General features: G+C 47.8%; 1 protein-coding gene across 1 annotated transcript; it reads left to right on the top strand.

Annotated features, from left to right (window-relative positions):
* Positions 1-9,298: 9,298 nt before the first annotated feature.
* Positions 9,299-15,665, top strand: LOC129631608 (uncharacterized). The gene is made up of 7 exons (XM_055552743.1): positions 9,299-9,509; positions 9,759-9,794; positions 13,310-13,447; positions 13,570-13,612; positions 13,703-13,740; positions 14,563-14,615; positions 15,098-15,665. Exons 1-7 carry the CDS (start codon positions 9,386-9,388, stop codon positions 15,335-15,337), a joined length of 672 nt encoding a protein of 223 aa, XP_055408718.1. The 5' UTR covers positions 9,299-9,385; the 3' UTR covers positions 15,338-15,665.
* The last annotated feature ends 475 nt before the right edge of the window (positions 15,666-16,140 follow it).

A 16,140-nucleotide genomic window follows, 5' to 3' on the forward strand; every position in this document is an offset into this window, starting at 1 on the left:
ACCACTTTGTTCTGTTACAGAGATAATTAGCTGCCGGGGTCCAGCCCCAGCAGGATCCAGGGGTACCCTTAGGATGACGACCTAGGCGAAAGGATAGCAAAGCAGAGAGCAGGGCTTGATCTTCCTTGATCAGCACAGGAAGCCAGTAAAGCTCCTGGCACGGAACTTGCTCTGTTCATGGAGGCCGCAGGCGCCCTCTCAGTGGGGTGAGGACGCAAGACGCCCCCTCCCTAGTGAAGACGCAGGGCGCCTTCCCCACTGGGTCTTAGAAGCCCAGGCAAAAAAGTTAACTCAGAGAGCCCCTGTGCCCCAAGGAGTCATCCTGAAGGAAGAGCAGAGAGAGAAAAGGAGGGAAAAGGGAAAGAATGACACGGGGAGACCAAGCTTCGGTGAGCGAGGCCCATACTTTATTTTCAAAAGGAACTTTTATACCTTGACTTGTACATAGAGGGAAATGAAAGATGCAAAGTCATACAGAGTCAGCCCAAACATTACATCTGTTTTGTCTTTATCAAAACCAGGATTTTTTATGCATACCTTTCCCATAAACAATATTGTGTTCAATATCTTCTGGCCTTGGAGTCCTGTGGACATTTAATGACCCTTTTTTGATAAAGGCTGCTCAACCAGAAGATTTATTTTCCCTTGAAGTGTTTTTTCTCTATTTTTCCCAGCCTAAGAAAATACTAAATAAAGTTACATTCTCACGGAGCAAAGGTGCAGTGAGAACCAATTAGCTCAAAGAAAGAACCAATTAGCTCAAAGGTCTGATGTGGTTAATTCCAAGGCTGCTGCTTGTTTTTCTTATATTCCAATTATGTTAACCAATGCACTCCCAGGTGCACAATGGATAAGGGATATGGGAACTTGGCAGCAAGCATTGGCCCAATAATGAAGCCCTTTACCAGTACTATCTATTCTAATAATTTTTCATCCCTTAAAGGACTCTATGCTCATTAGGACTTTTAGAATGTTTTGGCTTCCCGTACCTTTCAAGGTTGGGGAGTTGTGAACAATCGTGTGTTAATTGCAAGAGTATGGATAAACCTGTCAGACAAGCTAGAATGCCAACAGAGGGGTTAAAATAGAAATATTCCTTTCATGCCCAGGAGACTTATTAACTAAAGCCCTAAGTTGACTTTTTCCAGAGGAAGGTGGTAGGGGATAGCCCCCTGTTAATGTCAGAAGAGTTGGTGAAAGGCACAAAATAGTAAGACAGACAGATTTTGGTTTTGGGGTGGATGCTCGAGCAGATTCAGGGGGTCCCTCGAGGCCTGATCTGCCTTTGCCTGTCAGGTCTCTTCCAAATGACCTTGGTGATGGGTGGGATCTCCCATGGTGGCTCCCAGCAATTGGCATATTCTTTTAGGCAATGGAGAGTCCAAATACAAGTCCTGAGGCTCTTTTATCCGGGGGTCTAGTTTTCCACTGGTATGCCACTTCTATAGACACGGCACAAAGTTCAGAGTCCATTGGGAGGGTGACCATGCATGTAGCCTCATGTTTGCAGCCTGGCCTAAGATGGAGTCCAGTTCTGTCTGTTTCCTCCTTCACTAGAAGGTCTTGTAGGTCTTCATAGGACTGGTCAACTTCATCTTCTTCAGCATTGCTGGTCAGGGTATAGACTTGGGTTACTGTGGTATTGAATGGTTTGCCTTGGAAACGAACAGAGATCATTCTGTCGCATATTGGGCACCTACTGACCTGGGGAGTTAATCTTTCAGTGTCGTATCTTTTTGCCCTTTCATACTATTCATGGGGTTCTCAAGGCGAGAATATGGAAGTGGTTTGCCATTCCCTTCTCCAGGGGACCACGTTTGGTCAGAACTTCCACCATGACCCGTCTGTCTTGGGGGGCCCTACACAGCATGGTTGATAGTTTCATTGAGTTAGACTAGGCTGTGGTCCATGTGACCAGATTGGTTAGTTTTCTGTGATTGTGATTTTCAGTCTGTCTGCCCTCTAATGGAGAAGGATAAGAGGCTTATGGAAACTTCCTGATGGGAGAGAATGACTGAGGGGGAAATTGGGTCTTGTTCTGATGGGCGGGGCCGTGCTCAGTAAATCTTTAATCCAATTTTCTGTCAATGGGCAGGACTGTGTTATTTGACCTGAGACCAAACTATGGTGGTCCTTAGGTGTTGCAAGTAAGTAAGACGGTAGGTGTTGCAAGAGGGCATCTGAGGGCAGACACACTGAAACCATACTCACAGGAAACTAGTCAATCTAATCACACTAGGACCACAGCCTTGTCTAACTCAATGAAACTAAGCCATGCCCATGGGGCCACCCAAGACGGGCGGGTCATGGTGGAGAGGTCTGACAGAATGTAGTCCACTGGAGAAGGGAATGGCAAACCACTTCAGTATTCTTGCCTTGAGAACCCCATGAACAGTATGAAAAGGCAAAATGATAGGATACTGAAAGAGGAACTCCCCAGGTCAGTAGGTGCCCAATATGCTACTGGAGATCAGTGGAGAAATGACTCCAGAAAGAATGAAGGGATGGAGACAAAGCAAAAACAATACCCAGTGGATGTGACTGGTGATAGAAGCAAGGTCCGATGCTGTAAAGAGCAATATTGCATAGAAACCTGGAATGTCATGTCCATGAATCAAGGCAAATTGGAAGTGGTCAAACAGGAGATGGCAAGAGCAAACGTCAACATTCTAGGAATCAGCAAACTAAAATGGACTGGAATGGGTGAATTTAATTCAGATGACCATTATATCTACTACTGCGGGCAGGAATCCCTCAGAAGAAATGGAGTGGCCATCATGGTCAACGAAAGAGTCCAAAATGCAGTACCTGGATGCAGTCTCAAAAATGACAGAATGATCTCTGTTTCCAAGGCAAACCATTCAGTATCACAGTAATTCAAGTCTATGCCCCAACCAGTAACACTGAAGAAGCTGAAGTTGAACGGTTCTATGAAGACCTACAAGACCTTTTAGAACTAACACCCAAAAAAGATGTCCTTTCATTATAGGGGACTGGAATGCAAAAGTAGGAAGTCAAGAAATACCTGGAGTAACAGGCAAATTTGGCCTTGGAATACGGAATGAAGCAGGGCAAAGACTAATAGAGTTTTGCCAAGAAAATGCACTGGTCATAGCAAACACCCCCTTCCAACAACACAAGAGAAGACTCTACACATGGACATCACCAGATGGTCAACACCAAAATCTGATTGATTATATTCTTTGCAGCCAAAGATGGAGAAGCTCTAAACAGTCAACAAAAACAAGACCAGGAGCTGACTGTGGCTCAGACCATGAACTCCTTATTGCCAAATTCAGACTGAAATTGAAGAAAGTAGGGAAAATCACTAGACCATTCAGGTATGACCTAAATCAAATCCCTTATGATTATACAGTGGAAGTGAGAAATAGATTTAAGGGACTAGATCTGATAGACAGAGTGCCTGATGAACTATGGGCGGAGGTTCATGACATTGTACAGGAGACAGGGAGCAAGACCATCCCCAAGAAAAAGAAATGCAAAAAAGCAAAATGGCTGTCTGAGGAGGCCTTACAAATAGCTGAGGAAAGAAGAGAGGCGAAAAGCAAAGGAGAAAAGGAAAGATATAAGCATCTGAATGCAGAGTTCCAAAGAATAGCAAGAAGAGATAAGAAAGACTTCCTCAGGGATCAATGCAAAGAAATAGAGGAAAACAACAGAATGGAAAAGACTAGAGAACTCTTCAAGAAAATTAGAGATACCAAGGAAATATTTCATGCAAAGATGGGCTCAATACAGGACAGAAATGGTATGGACCTAACAGAAGCAGAAGATATTAAGAAGAGGTGGCAGGAATATACAGAAGAACTGTACAAAAATTTCTTCATGACCAAGATAATCATGATGGTGTGATCACTCACCTAGAGCCAGACATCCTGGAATGTGAAATCAAGTGGGCCTTAGAAAGCATCACTACGAACAAAGCTAGTGGAGGTGATGGAATTCCAGTTGAGCTATCTAATCCTAAAAGATGATTCTGTGAAAGTACTGCACTCAATATGCCAGCAAATCTGGAAAACTCAGCAGTGGCCACAGGACTGGAAAAGGTCAGTTTTCATTCCCATCCCAAAGAAAGGCAATGCCAAAGAATGCTCAAACTACCATACAATTGCACTCATCTCACAAACTAGTAATGCTCAAAATTCTCCAAGCCAGGCTTCAACAGTACATGAATTGTGAACTTCCAGATGTTCAAGCTGGATTTAGAAAAGGCAGAGGAACCAGAGATCAAATTGCCAACATCTGCTGGATCATCTAAAAAAGCAAGAGAGTTCCAGAAAAACCTGTACAGCTTTATTGACTATGCCAAAGCCTTTGACTGTGTGGATCGCAACAAACTGTCAAAAATTCATCAAGAGATGGGAATACCAGACAACCTGACCTGCCTCCTGAGCAATCTGTATGCAGGTCAAGAAGCAACAGTTAGAACTGGACATGGAACAACAGACTGGTTCCAAATTGGGAAAGGAGTACGTCAAGGCTGTATACTGTCATCCTGCTTATTTAACTTATATGCAGAGTACAGCATGTGAAATGCTGGGCTGGATGAAGCACAAGCTGGAATCAAGATTGCCGGTAGAAATATCAATAACCTCAGATATGCAGATGACACTAGCCTTATGGCAGAAAGCAAAGAAGAACTAACAAGGCTCTTGATGAAAGTGAAAGAAGAGGGTGAAAAAGTTGGCTTAAAACTCAACATTCAGAAAATTAAGATCATGGCATCTGGTCCCATGACTTCATGGGAAATAGATGGGGAAAGAGTGGAAACACTGAGAGACTATTTTTTGGGCTCCAAAATCACTGCAGATGGTAACTGCAGCCATGAAATTAAAAGAAGCTTGCTCCCTGGAAGAAAAGTTAATACCAACCTAGACAGCATATTGAAAAGCAGAGACATTACTTTGCCAACAAAGGTCCGTCTAGTCAAGGCTATGGTTTTTCCTGTTGTCATGTATGGATGTGAGAGCTGGACTATAAAGAAAGCTGAGTGCCAAAGAATTGATGCTTTTGAGCTGTAGTGTTGGAGAAGACTCTTGAGAGTTCCTTGGACTGCAAGGAGCTCCAACCAGTTCATCCTAAAGGAGATGAGTCCTGGGTGTTCACTGGAAGGACTGATGCTGAAGCTGAAAGTCCAATACTTTGGCCACCTGATCGAAGAACTGAGTCACTGGTAAAGACCCTGATGCTGGGAAAGATTGAAGGCAGGAGAAGGGGGTGACAGAGGATGAGATGTTGGATGGCATCATCGACACAATAGATATGAGTTTGAGCAAGCTGCAGATAGTGAAGGACAGAGGAGCCTGGCGTGCTGAAGTCCACGGGGTTGCCAAGAGTTTGACATAACTCAGAGTTGAACAACAAGTCACAGAGGTGGTGTTATTTGTTACAGGGGTTGGAGGAACCTAAGGCAATCTCTTTGGTGGAGGTCATGAGGTGGCTACCAGAGCCAATTTGGGCTACTTCCTTTCTTTTTTTTTTTTTTTTTTTGCCCAGTGAAGGAGAGAGAAGTACTTCTTTCGTGCCTCTGATTGGGCTGTCTCAAGTCATGTGCTCGTCTTGTGCGTGTGCTAAGTTGCTTCAGTTGTGTCTGACTGTGCGACCCCATGGACTGTAGCCCATCAGGCTCCTCTATCCATGGAATTCTCCAGGCAAGAATACTGGAGTGGGTTGCCATTTCCTATTCCAGGGGATCATCCCAACCCAGGGATAGAACCCATGTCTCCTGCACTGCAGGTGGATTCTTTACCATCCAAGCCACCAGGGCAGCCCTTGATCAGTAGAAAATGTAGCTTAAGACTTCTGGTGAAAGAAAGCCTCTTAGGAGGGAACTGTGCTTTATGCTGTAGCCCATCAAGTGTAGTGAACCACAAAGCCGTGACCAGGCTTGGGCAGGTTTTCTGTCTATCTCCCCCCTTACCCTGTCCATTAGGCACCTCCCCAGGGCAGAATCTCCCTGTCAGTTTCTGTTCAGTTTACGGCAGCAGTCTCAGCAATTCCTCCTCAAAATGTAGCCTACGAATCTACATGCTCGGGGGAAAGCTGATGTGTAAAAGAATGTTGATTGCACTTGTAAAAAAGTGCATTGATTGCCTTCATTTAACACAGAAAGGCTGGAGAATATGTAAAAGTCAGCCGTATGGCTTCAGCAAATAATGGCGCGTTCAAGGAAGGAAACATTTTGCAGCCATTCAGTAAGCACGAGCCCTGTTTTCCTGTTAAACAGCTCGTCTGGGAGAAGAGTTCAACGAGGACATAGTGAAATGTGGGTGGGTGGGACTTAGGGTGGATCCCAGCCAGTGGGGACATCAGGGTACCTGGAGCAAGATAGTAGAAAGAGGGGCGGGAAGTAAGCACAGTGTCTCATGAACAGGCACTGCTCTCTCCACGTGGCCAGGACCAGCCATCATTAACAAGCATCCAAGAGAGAGCTTGGAAAGTGAGAGGCCGCCCAAGGAGCCCTTTGGGGCTGGAAGCTCAGGAGCAGTGAGCTTCTTAGGTGTCTCCTTAGAGGTGACACATTAGGAGGACATGCATTCTCGGGAGGTGGAGGGGGTCACAAGAGGAGATGTGTAGGTTGACGGCCAAGATCTGATGGATCTGATGAGATGGAGTTGAGAGGAGGAGAAAGCAGAGGCGGGTGAGACAGAGGGAGGAGAAAACGTGTCTTGTGCCACCAAAACTGAGGACGGTAGGTTTTAGGAGAGCCTGGGACCCCCAGTGGCAGAAAGAGCAGAGAAACACGGAGCTGACCTGGGGGGAGGATGCGTGGGTTGAGCCAGGGGGGTTCATGACCCTCCTTGCCAATCTTGGGGTGCTGCTTATAGTTATGAGGGCTCCTCCCTGGTCTACTGAGACCAAGGCGCTTGAAACCTTCTCTGCTGAACCAGGCGTTAACCATGGAGACCCCGGGATCACCAGAAACATGGCGGCTACAGCCAAGCGGATGAGAGCCTCTGCACTGTGGCCCCCAGGGCAGCACCTGGGGACAGAGAACTTGCTCATGGGGGAACTTGCCCTGTCTCATACCAGACTTCAAAGACTTTTTTTTTTTTTTTAGAGGGAGGATGGATTGGGGGATTGGGATTGACATATACATCAGTTCAGTTCATTCGCTCAGTCGTGTCTGACTCTGCGACCCCATGAATTGCAGCATGCCAGGCATCCCTGTCCATCACCATCTCCCGGAGTTCACTCAAACTCACGTCCATTGGTGATGCCATCCAGCCATCTCATCCTCTGTCGTCCCCTACTCCTCCTGCCCCCAATCCCTCTCAGCATCACAGTCTTTTCCAATGAGTCAACTCTTCGCATCAAGTGGCCAAAGTACTGGAGTTTCAGCTTTAGCATCAGTCCTTCCAAAGAACACCTAGGGCTGATCTCCTTTAGAATGGACTGGTTGGATCTCCTTGCAGTCCAAGGGACTCTCAAGAGTCTTCTCCAACACCACAGTTCAAAAGCATCAATTCTTCGGTGCTCAGCCTTCTTCACAGTCCAACTCTTGCATCCATACATGACCACTGGGAAAACTATAGCCTTGACTAGACGGATCTTTGTTGGCAAAGTAATGTTTCTGCTTTTCAATATGTTGTCTAGGTTGGTCATATACACACTACTATGTATAAAATTGATAACTAATGAGAAAGAATTGTGCAGCACAGGGGACTCTACTCACTGCTCAGTGGTGACTGGAATGGGAGGGAATTCAAGAAAGAGGGATACATATATACGTGTGGCTGAGTCACTTTGCTGCCCACAGTGTAAAGCAACTATACCCCAGTTTAAAAAATGAAGGTCCTACAGGGGCTGGAATACATAATGTATATACTTCTGAATATACATAGTTATAGATATGTATAAATATATATAATATACATGTGCTTATACACACAGTAATATACATGTAATAATATGTGCACAATCACATACATATACCTTTATATATTTGTGTGTAATTAATAAATTATGTGTATAGTTATATATTTACATGTAATTATGTATAATTTTATATACAATTTTATATGGACTTCCCCAGTGGCTCAGCAGTAAAGAACCCACTGGCTAATGCAGGAAATGTGGGTTTGATCCCAGGGTCAGGGAGATCCTCTGGAAGAGGGCATGGCAACCCACTCCAGTATTCTTGCCTAGAGAATCTCATGGACAGAGGAGCCTGGCGGGCTACAGTCCATGGGGTCGCAGAGAGTCGGACACAACTGAGCAGGCGCACACATATATACAATTACATATATTTATATGCAATTATATATAACTGTATATTGATTGTGCCTTGAACAACTTGGTTTTGAATGGCGTGGGTCCACTTACATAAGGATTCTTTTTTTTTTTTAAGTTTATTTATCTATAGGCAATTAGTGTATCCAGTGACTAATTAATGTATCAAGTGACTCCCAGGTGCCAAATCCCATGTGAAACACCAGAACAGTCCTACTCAATGTCACTTATGTCTTTGTGGGAAAGAATTGATGATCAAAACTGTAGGAATGGAATGAATATCAATGCTTCCTTTCGCTCTTTTTTTTTTCAATAATGAAGTCTCAACCTCATTGTCTGTTTCTTTGATTTTCTTTCAGTTTCTTTCAGTTTGAATATGATATACCTAAAGTTTAGGACTTGTTTTGGGGGTGTTTTGGGTATTCATTTTTTATTGAGGTATAATTGACATATCACATTATATTACATGCAGATGTTTTTCTCTAAAACTTTTTTTTCTTTCTTTCTTTCTCTGTGACTTGGCCGCATCTTTTCACACCCACTGTTACTACAGACAGTCCATATCGTACAGAAGAACTGGTTTTCCAGGCCTCTTCCCGGACCGACCCACACTGCTCTCCATCAAATTCTCAGGTCTGATTAAGGTTGGCAACACCATCCCTCATAGTTTCGTATATCAGATTCAGTCTTTTCTAGTTGCGTGTGACCTCCTATTTCTGGGGGAGGAGTAAAATTTCTCCTTAGATGTGTGTAGTCATTCGTGTCCGACTCTCTGTGACCCCGTGGACTGTAGCCCCACCAGTCTCCTCTGTCCATGGGATTCTCCAGGCAGGAATACTGGAGGGGGTCGCCATGCCCTCCTCCAGGGGATCTTCCCCACCCAGGGATCGAACCCTCATCTCCTGTGTCTCCTGCGTTGCAGGCGGGTTCTTTCCCCGCTGAACCATCGGGGAAGCCCTGCGGCAGAAAAGCAGGTCACTGTAGAGGGCCGGTCTCTCACATCTTCGTGGCCGGAAAATCACGGCAGGAAACCCGCAGGTAACTCACGCCCAGCCCGGGCGCCGTGGGGGAGGGTGGAGGGGCACCGTCTCCGTCTTGCACAAGCAGCGCTTCCCCTTCTGCCGGGCAGGTGATGCTGTCTCTCCGCGGCAGGAGGTCTCCAGCCCGGGCGGCGCGGTCCGCGGTGCAGCCGTGCTGGGCGGGCTGCGCGCTGCGCATCGCCATGTCCCCGGGCGTCCCTCTTCTGTTCGGGCTCGGTGAGCCGGCCGCGGGCGGTCCTGTGGGAGGCTGCGGGGTGTGGGAAGAAGGCGCCGAGGAGGGATTCTTAAGCGGGTTCCTCTGCTGGGACTCCCCTCTGTGAGGTCCCGGGACAGGGAACTGCAGAGGAGTCACCTGCGGGCCGCATTTCTCCGGTTCGGTGTGGATGTCACGCCCCAAGCTCCAGGCGTTTGGGACCCCACTGTGTTATCGGCCGTCTTCTCAAACCAAGTGTTTCTCTGTTTCAGTGTTTTGCCGGGACCAAGGGATTTGGGCACAGACTGGTGAGTGGTGCCTCCCTTTTTCTCCCAGAGAACTCCGAGTTGGGCTGTGTGGACGTGGGGGTGAACTTGTGTAGCCTTGACAGAACCTCAGCCTCTCACCTGCACCATCCCCTCCTCCACACGCTTCGCTTAATTAATTTAAATAATTTATTTTTATTTATTATTTATTTTTTGGCTGCACTGGGTCTTCGTAGTTGGGCGTGGCCTTTCTCTAGCTGCAGTGAGCAGGGGCTCCTCTCTAGCTGGGATGCTAGGCGTCTCACCGAGGCGGCTTCCCTTGTTCCTGGAGCACAGGCTCTTGGCTGCCAGGCTTCAGTGGATGCGGCTCCTGGGCTCTAGAGGCGGACTCTATTTGTGGCGCACGGGCTTAGTTGCCCCTTGGCATGCGGGATCTTGCCGGACCAGGGGTGGAACCGACGTCTACTGCATTGGCGGGCGGATTCTTTACCACTGAGCCACCAGCTGTTGTTTAGTCGCTCCGTCGTGTCCTACTCTTTGCGACCCCATGGACTGCAGCACACCAGGCTTCTCTGTCCTTCACTGTCTCCTGGAGCTTATTCAAACTCATGTCCATTGAGTCAGTGATGCCATCCAACCATCTCATCCTCTGTCTTCCCCTTCTCCTGCCTTCCATCTTTCCCAGCATCAGCGTTTTTCAAATGAGTTAGTGCTTCACAACAGGTGGCCAAAGTACTGGAGCTTCAGCTTCAGCATCAGTCCTTCCACTGAATGTTCAGGGTTGATTTCCTTTAGGATGGACTGGTTAGATCTCCTTGCTGTCCAAGGGACTCTCAAGAGTCTTCTCCAACACCACAGGTCAAAAGAACCAATTCTTTGATGCTCAGCTTTCTTTATGGTCCTTTCCTTATACATCACTACTGAGCCACTAGGGAAGACCTTAATTTATTTTTTGTATTTTAATTCTTCAACATTTTGCCAATCTTCGGTGGAAAACCTCTTCCCCTCTCTAGAAAGCTTCCTGATCTCCAGCTATTCCCCATCGGCGCAGATGAGTCGAGGAGGAAATGCTCGGGTTTTGATCTAATGCAGAAAGAGAACACAGCTGAGGTCGACGTTCAGAACGCAGACAGAACCGGGGACATCTGCACAGGCCCCAGGTCCCCCTTTGGGTTCGGGAGTGTCACTTGTTGGGGGCACTGTGCATCCTCTCCATTTGCTGTCACCTCACCTGCCTCCAGGTGGCTCAGTGGTAAACAATCTGTCTGCAATTCAGGAGATGTGTGTTTGATCCCTGGGTCGGGAAGATCCCCTGGAGAAGGAAAAGGCAACCCACTTCAGTGTTCTTGCCTGAGAATTCCATGGACAGAGGAGCCCAGTGGGCTACAGTCCATGGGGTTGCAAAGAGTCGGACATGACTTAGTGACTAAAGAACAGCAACAGTAATTGCTTCCAGCTCTCTCAGCTATGGGAGTTCTCTTCACAAGGAAGGCACTCTTGATTAGGAGACAGACTTGAAGTAAAATGAAGACATCAAGATTTGCTGGTTCTTGACCTTTTGCAAGCAATTTCCTCATTTGAGCCCCAGGTTCCTGCTTTCTGTAATGAAATTACCAGAGTTCTCCAGAGGTCCAGTGGTTAGGTGCCATTGCCATGGCCAGGCTTCAATCTCTGATTGAGGAACTGAGATCCTATAAGCGGTGTAGCACAGCCAAAAAAAAAAAAAAAAGAAAAAGAGAAAAGAAATAATAACAGAGTGTTGCATCAGTTAAGATACGATCCTGTCAAGCTCAGACAACAAGCTTTTGCTCAAAGTAGGCATTGTTGTTTAATGTTAACAGTTGCTAGGTAACATGTGTTGAGGTTTTCCCATCTGCCAAGTGCTATTCTCAACATTTGTACATATGATCTCATTTTAATCTTATGAATCTATCAAGAGGTAAGTTAGTTTTTTCATATTCCAGATATATGGAGCCCTGATTGTGACCTCAACATTGTACTGTTTGGCATAGGTTTTTAGTAAGTTAATTGAAATATAATCGAAGTACAATATTATAGCAATTTCAGTTGTGCCTGGTGGCTCAGATGGTGAAGAATTGGCCTGCAATGCAGGAGACCTGGGTTCGATCCCTGGGATGGGAAGATGGGAAGATCCCCTGGAGAAGCGACCGGCTACCCACTCTAGTACTCTGGCCTAGAGAATTCCATGGACTGTATAGTCCATGGGGTTGCAAAGAGCTGGACACAACTGAGTGGCTTTCACTTTCCCACTGTATAATGATTGGACATTTATATACCTTATGAAATGATTACCAGGATGCATCTGGTACCATCTATTCTCAGGTAAAGTTATTACGTTATGATTGAGCACATTGCCTGTGCTGTGTATTTCATCTCTGTATTTTTTTTATTCTGTAACTTAAGGTTAGTGCTTCTTAATCCCCTTCAGTCACTTTGGCAGCCGCCTGGTTATTCTCTGGTTCTGTAGGTCTGCCCTTGATTTGTTTTGTTCTTTAGATTCCACATGTGAGAGCTGGTGGCATTTGTCTTTCTCTGACTTATTTCACTTAGCCACACGCCCTCTAGATCCACCCATGGTGTCACAAATGTGCACAATTTCATTTTATCTTTTATGATTATCTTTTAAAACATTAACTCGTTAATCTTGGCAGTGTCGGGTCTCTGCCGCTGTGTGAGGCTTTCTCTTGTCGTGGAGCACGGGCTCTCCAGTTCTTGCAGCTCGGAGGCTCAGTTGTGGTGGTGTGTGGGTTCAGCCATTCCAAGGCACGTGGGATCTTCCTGGACCGTGGATGGATCCAAGTCTCCTGCATTGGCAGGTGGATTCTTAACCACTGAGCCACCAGGGAAGCCCAGGGTTGTTGTTGTTTAGTTGCTCAGTCACGTCTGACTCTTTTCGACCCCACTGACTGCAGCACGCCAGGCCTCCCTGTCCACTATCTCCCGGAGCTTGCTCAAACTCATGTCCATCAAGTTGGTGAAGCCAATCCAACCATCTCATCCTCTATCGTCCCCTTCTCCTCCAGCCTTCAATCTTTCCCAGCATTGGGTCTTTTCCAATGAGTCAGCTCTTTACATCAGGTGGCCAAGGTATTGGAGTTTCAGCTTCAGCATCAGTCCTTCCAATGAATATTTTCAGGACTGATCTCCTTTAGGATGGGACTGGCTGGATCTCCTTGCGGTCCCAGGGACTCTCCAGAGTCTTCTACACCACCACAGTTCAAAAGCATCAATTCTTGGGCGCTCAGCTTTCTTCATAGTCCAACTCTCATATCCATACATGACTACTGCAAAATACAGTAGATAGTTTTGTTGTGTAATTTATCTCAATACGCAGAAGAGTAACAACTTCTGTGCACTGGCTCATGTGTCTAGATTCTGTTACTGCATAGGTTCACCAGTTTCCAAAGCATCCACTGACTTGCTCGTAATGGAAGGCGCACAGTACTTATACAGTAAATACAATACCTGTGTCCTGAAAGGGTGACTTGGTCCAGCCGGAGACCAACCACAGATCTGTACTGTCCTCCAACTCCTAGACCTACCTGAAGTCTACCAAAACCCTCTTGAAGAAAGATCCCTTGCCGTCGTGTCTGGGACTTCCGCCATTGGGCTCCTCCCTCTCCTCTTCCTGCTCTTGTTTTTCCTCTGCCTGTGCTGCTGTGGAGGCCAACAGGGTACGTCCTAGAAGGGGAAGGGTTCCTGGGAGGGGGAGGGGTCAGTGGGGGGGTGGTGGAGCGTGGGGAGGGGCTTGGTGGGTCCCCTGCCAGCAGGGGCTCTCAGCACCGTCTCTCCGTAGGTTCCACTGATAATGAGACCAAGAGCCAACCAGATTTTAACAGGTAGGAAAATCTGGACTCTTCCCAGTAGAAAACTCTGTTTCTGTCTCATTCCTCAGACCCCCCTTAATGCGTCTATCTCCTTTCCCTCAGCTCCAACCCTGCCATGGACTTCTCAGAAGAAAATCCGGGTAAGAGGAGTGATTAGGCCGGGGAGGGCTGGGGGAAGGATGCCTTCAGGGGCAGATAGAGGCAGCCCTGAAGAAGCCGAGAGGCTGGGGCAGGCTTTACCGCGTGTGACGTCACTGCCTTTCCCTGCTTCCAGTCGTCCATCTGAAAGCGGCTGGTGTCATTCCTGGGGGCTCTGAAGAGCCCTGTGCCACAGTCCTTCCTGTCTCAGTGCAGAGAATAAGTCAGTGAGCGCGAAGTGGTAGATAAGAAGTGATTTACTAGAAAAGGACGCTTGCGAGGCTTACAAGCGGGCAGAGAAGGCGGTACCACCCCCGAGAATTTCCTGGGCTACAGTTTTATAATCACAGGAAAAGTGGGGAGGGGGAGAAGACCTTCTTTGACTTTCCTGAGTAGACATCACAGTTCCATCATCAGCTCCTCCTCCCGGTTGAGCAGGTTCCCTCGGCCTCTCCCCCAGGTGTCAAGCAAGGTCGACAAATGATTGTTCTTTTTTAATGTGTGTAGAGAGCATGTCCCATGGATCATTAAATTCGGAGCTCCCTGGGCAGGCTGTGGGGCTCACTCCACCACTGGTTCATTGTTGGGGGCAGGTCTCCTGCTTCTGGTGCGTGGTTCTGTTGCTAAGCAAACCTGCTTTCTGGAGTCATCCGCTTACAGGGGTTTCCCATACTGTTTCTACCTACAGTCCCCTGGGGGACTAACTATGGAATCACCTACTTGGTCCGCTCACTCCACCCCGTCACGGCTCTGAAATACAGATGGCAGGACTGGGTGACCAGAAGGCCCTTCCTGGAAGCCTGTCCTCTCCTCTTTCCTTGCAGATAGTGTCTCGGTGCACCTCCCACTGGAGGAGGACAGGCAGAGGGACATGCAGGTGAGTCTCCGACCCCTCCCCCGGCCTCGCCCCTCACTTTGCATCTCCCAGGTCCACCCCGAGGAATGCCCATGGGGCTCTTCTGAGACCTCCACTGAGCCGCACCAAGATTCCTTCATGGGGAGTGAGGTTTCACTCCCGTCTTGCAGCCCTGAGGACTCCTCAGTATAGCCCCGCATGGACCCGCCTTCACCTCGTCCGGAGAGCGGAGCTAGAGCTGGCTGTGTGCCCTCCATGGCGCAGGGGCCCCTTAAGGAGTGTGTGAGTCATCATCTTGTGTGTGAGTGTGTGTGTGTGCACGCGTGCACCTGCCCAGTCGCGTCTGACTCTTTGAGACCCCATGGACTGTAGCCCACCAGGTTCCTCTGTCCACGGGATTCTCCAGGCAAGGATACTGGAGTGGGTAGCTATTCCCTTCTGCATTTCCTTCTCCAGGGGATCTTCCCGACCCAGGGGTTGAACCCAAGTCTCTTGCTTTGCAGGCAGGTTCTTTTACCACTGCTTCATCTGGGAAGCCCCAGTTCTCATTTTGGAGCTCCCCGAAGACTCAAGAATACAGAAGCCTTGTCAGTCGTCAAGAAATTCTGGGATATGAGAGATGGAACATTTCCTGCCATATCAGTGAACAAAGGGTATCACAGTCACGAGCAATGACGGCCACCATGGCTGCTGAGCTGGTGAGCCCTGAGAGCGCTCAGGAAGGAAAGAACACGGCCATCTAGCAGCCATCAGACTGCGGCCACCACTGAGGGTGAGCCCGGAGGGAACTTGGGACGTGAAAACAGCAGGATCCTGGCCCCAGACAGCTGAGGCGCGCATCGAAGCGATGATTTCAGCGAGCCCGGACACTTCCATCTTCCCATACGTAGAAAAGCGCTAAATTTTTTAAGTTGGGATAGTTGGTTTTCTTTAATTGGCGGTAGCGTTCGAGGTTCAGATTATCTGCCTTTTGTTGCGAAGCTTCTTTATTACCTGGCTCCTCCCCTCGCCTCCTCCGAGCAGTTCTCTCGGGGTTACTTGAGATGCTGCCTCCCGGGTTTGAGTCCTAAGAATATCTGACAAATAAAACATAACTCTCAACGTTTAGGTTGCATGTGTATTTTTGGCAGACAGATGCATCACACAACTCTCAGCAGACTCCTGGTCCTCACTAGAGAACACCTGCTTCTCAGACTCCAGTGAGGGTCAAATGAGGGAATGCTTGAACAGTGAGAAGCAGCTGTGAGCTGCTGTTCAGTCGCTCAGTCGTCTCCGACTCTGCGACCCCATGGACTGTGGCACGCCAGGACTCCCTGTCCTCCACTATCTCCCAGAGTTTGCTCAAACCCATGTCCATTGAGTCGGTGATGCCATTCAACCATCTCATCCTCTGTGGTCCCCTTCTCCTCCTGCCGTCAATCTTTCCCAGCATCGGGGTCTTTTCCAATGAGTCAGTTCTTCGCATCAGGTGGACAAAGTATCGGAGCTTGAGCTTCAGCATCAGTCCTTCCAACGAATATTCAGGGTTGATTTCCTTTAGTACGAC

The sequence above is a fragment of the Bubalus kerabau genome, chromosome 17, assembly GCF_029407905.1.
Source record: "Bubalus kerabau isolate K-KA32 ecotype Philippines breed swamp buffalo chromosome 17, PCC_UOA_SB_1v2, whole genome shotgun sequence".
NCBI lineage: Eukaryota > Metazoa > Chordata > Mammalia > Artiodactyla > Bovidae > Bubalus > Bubalus kerabau.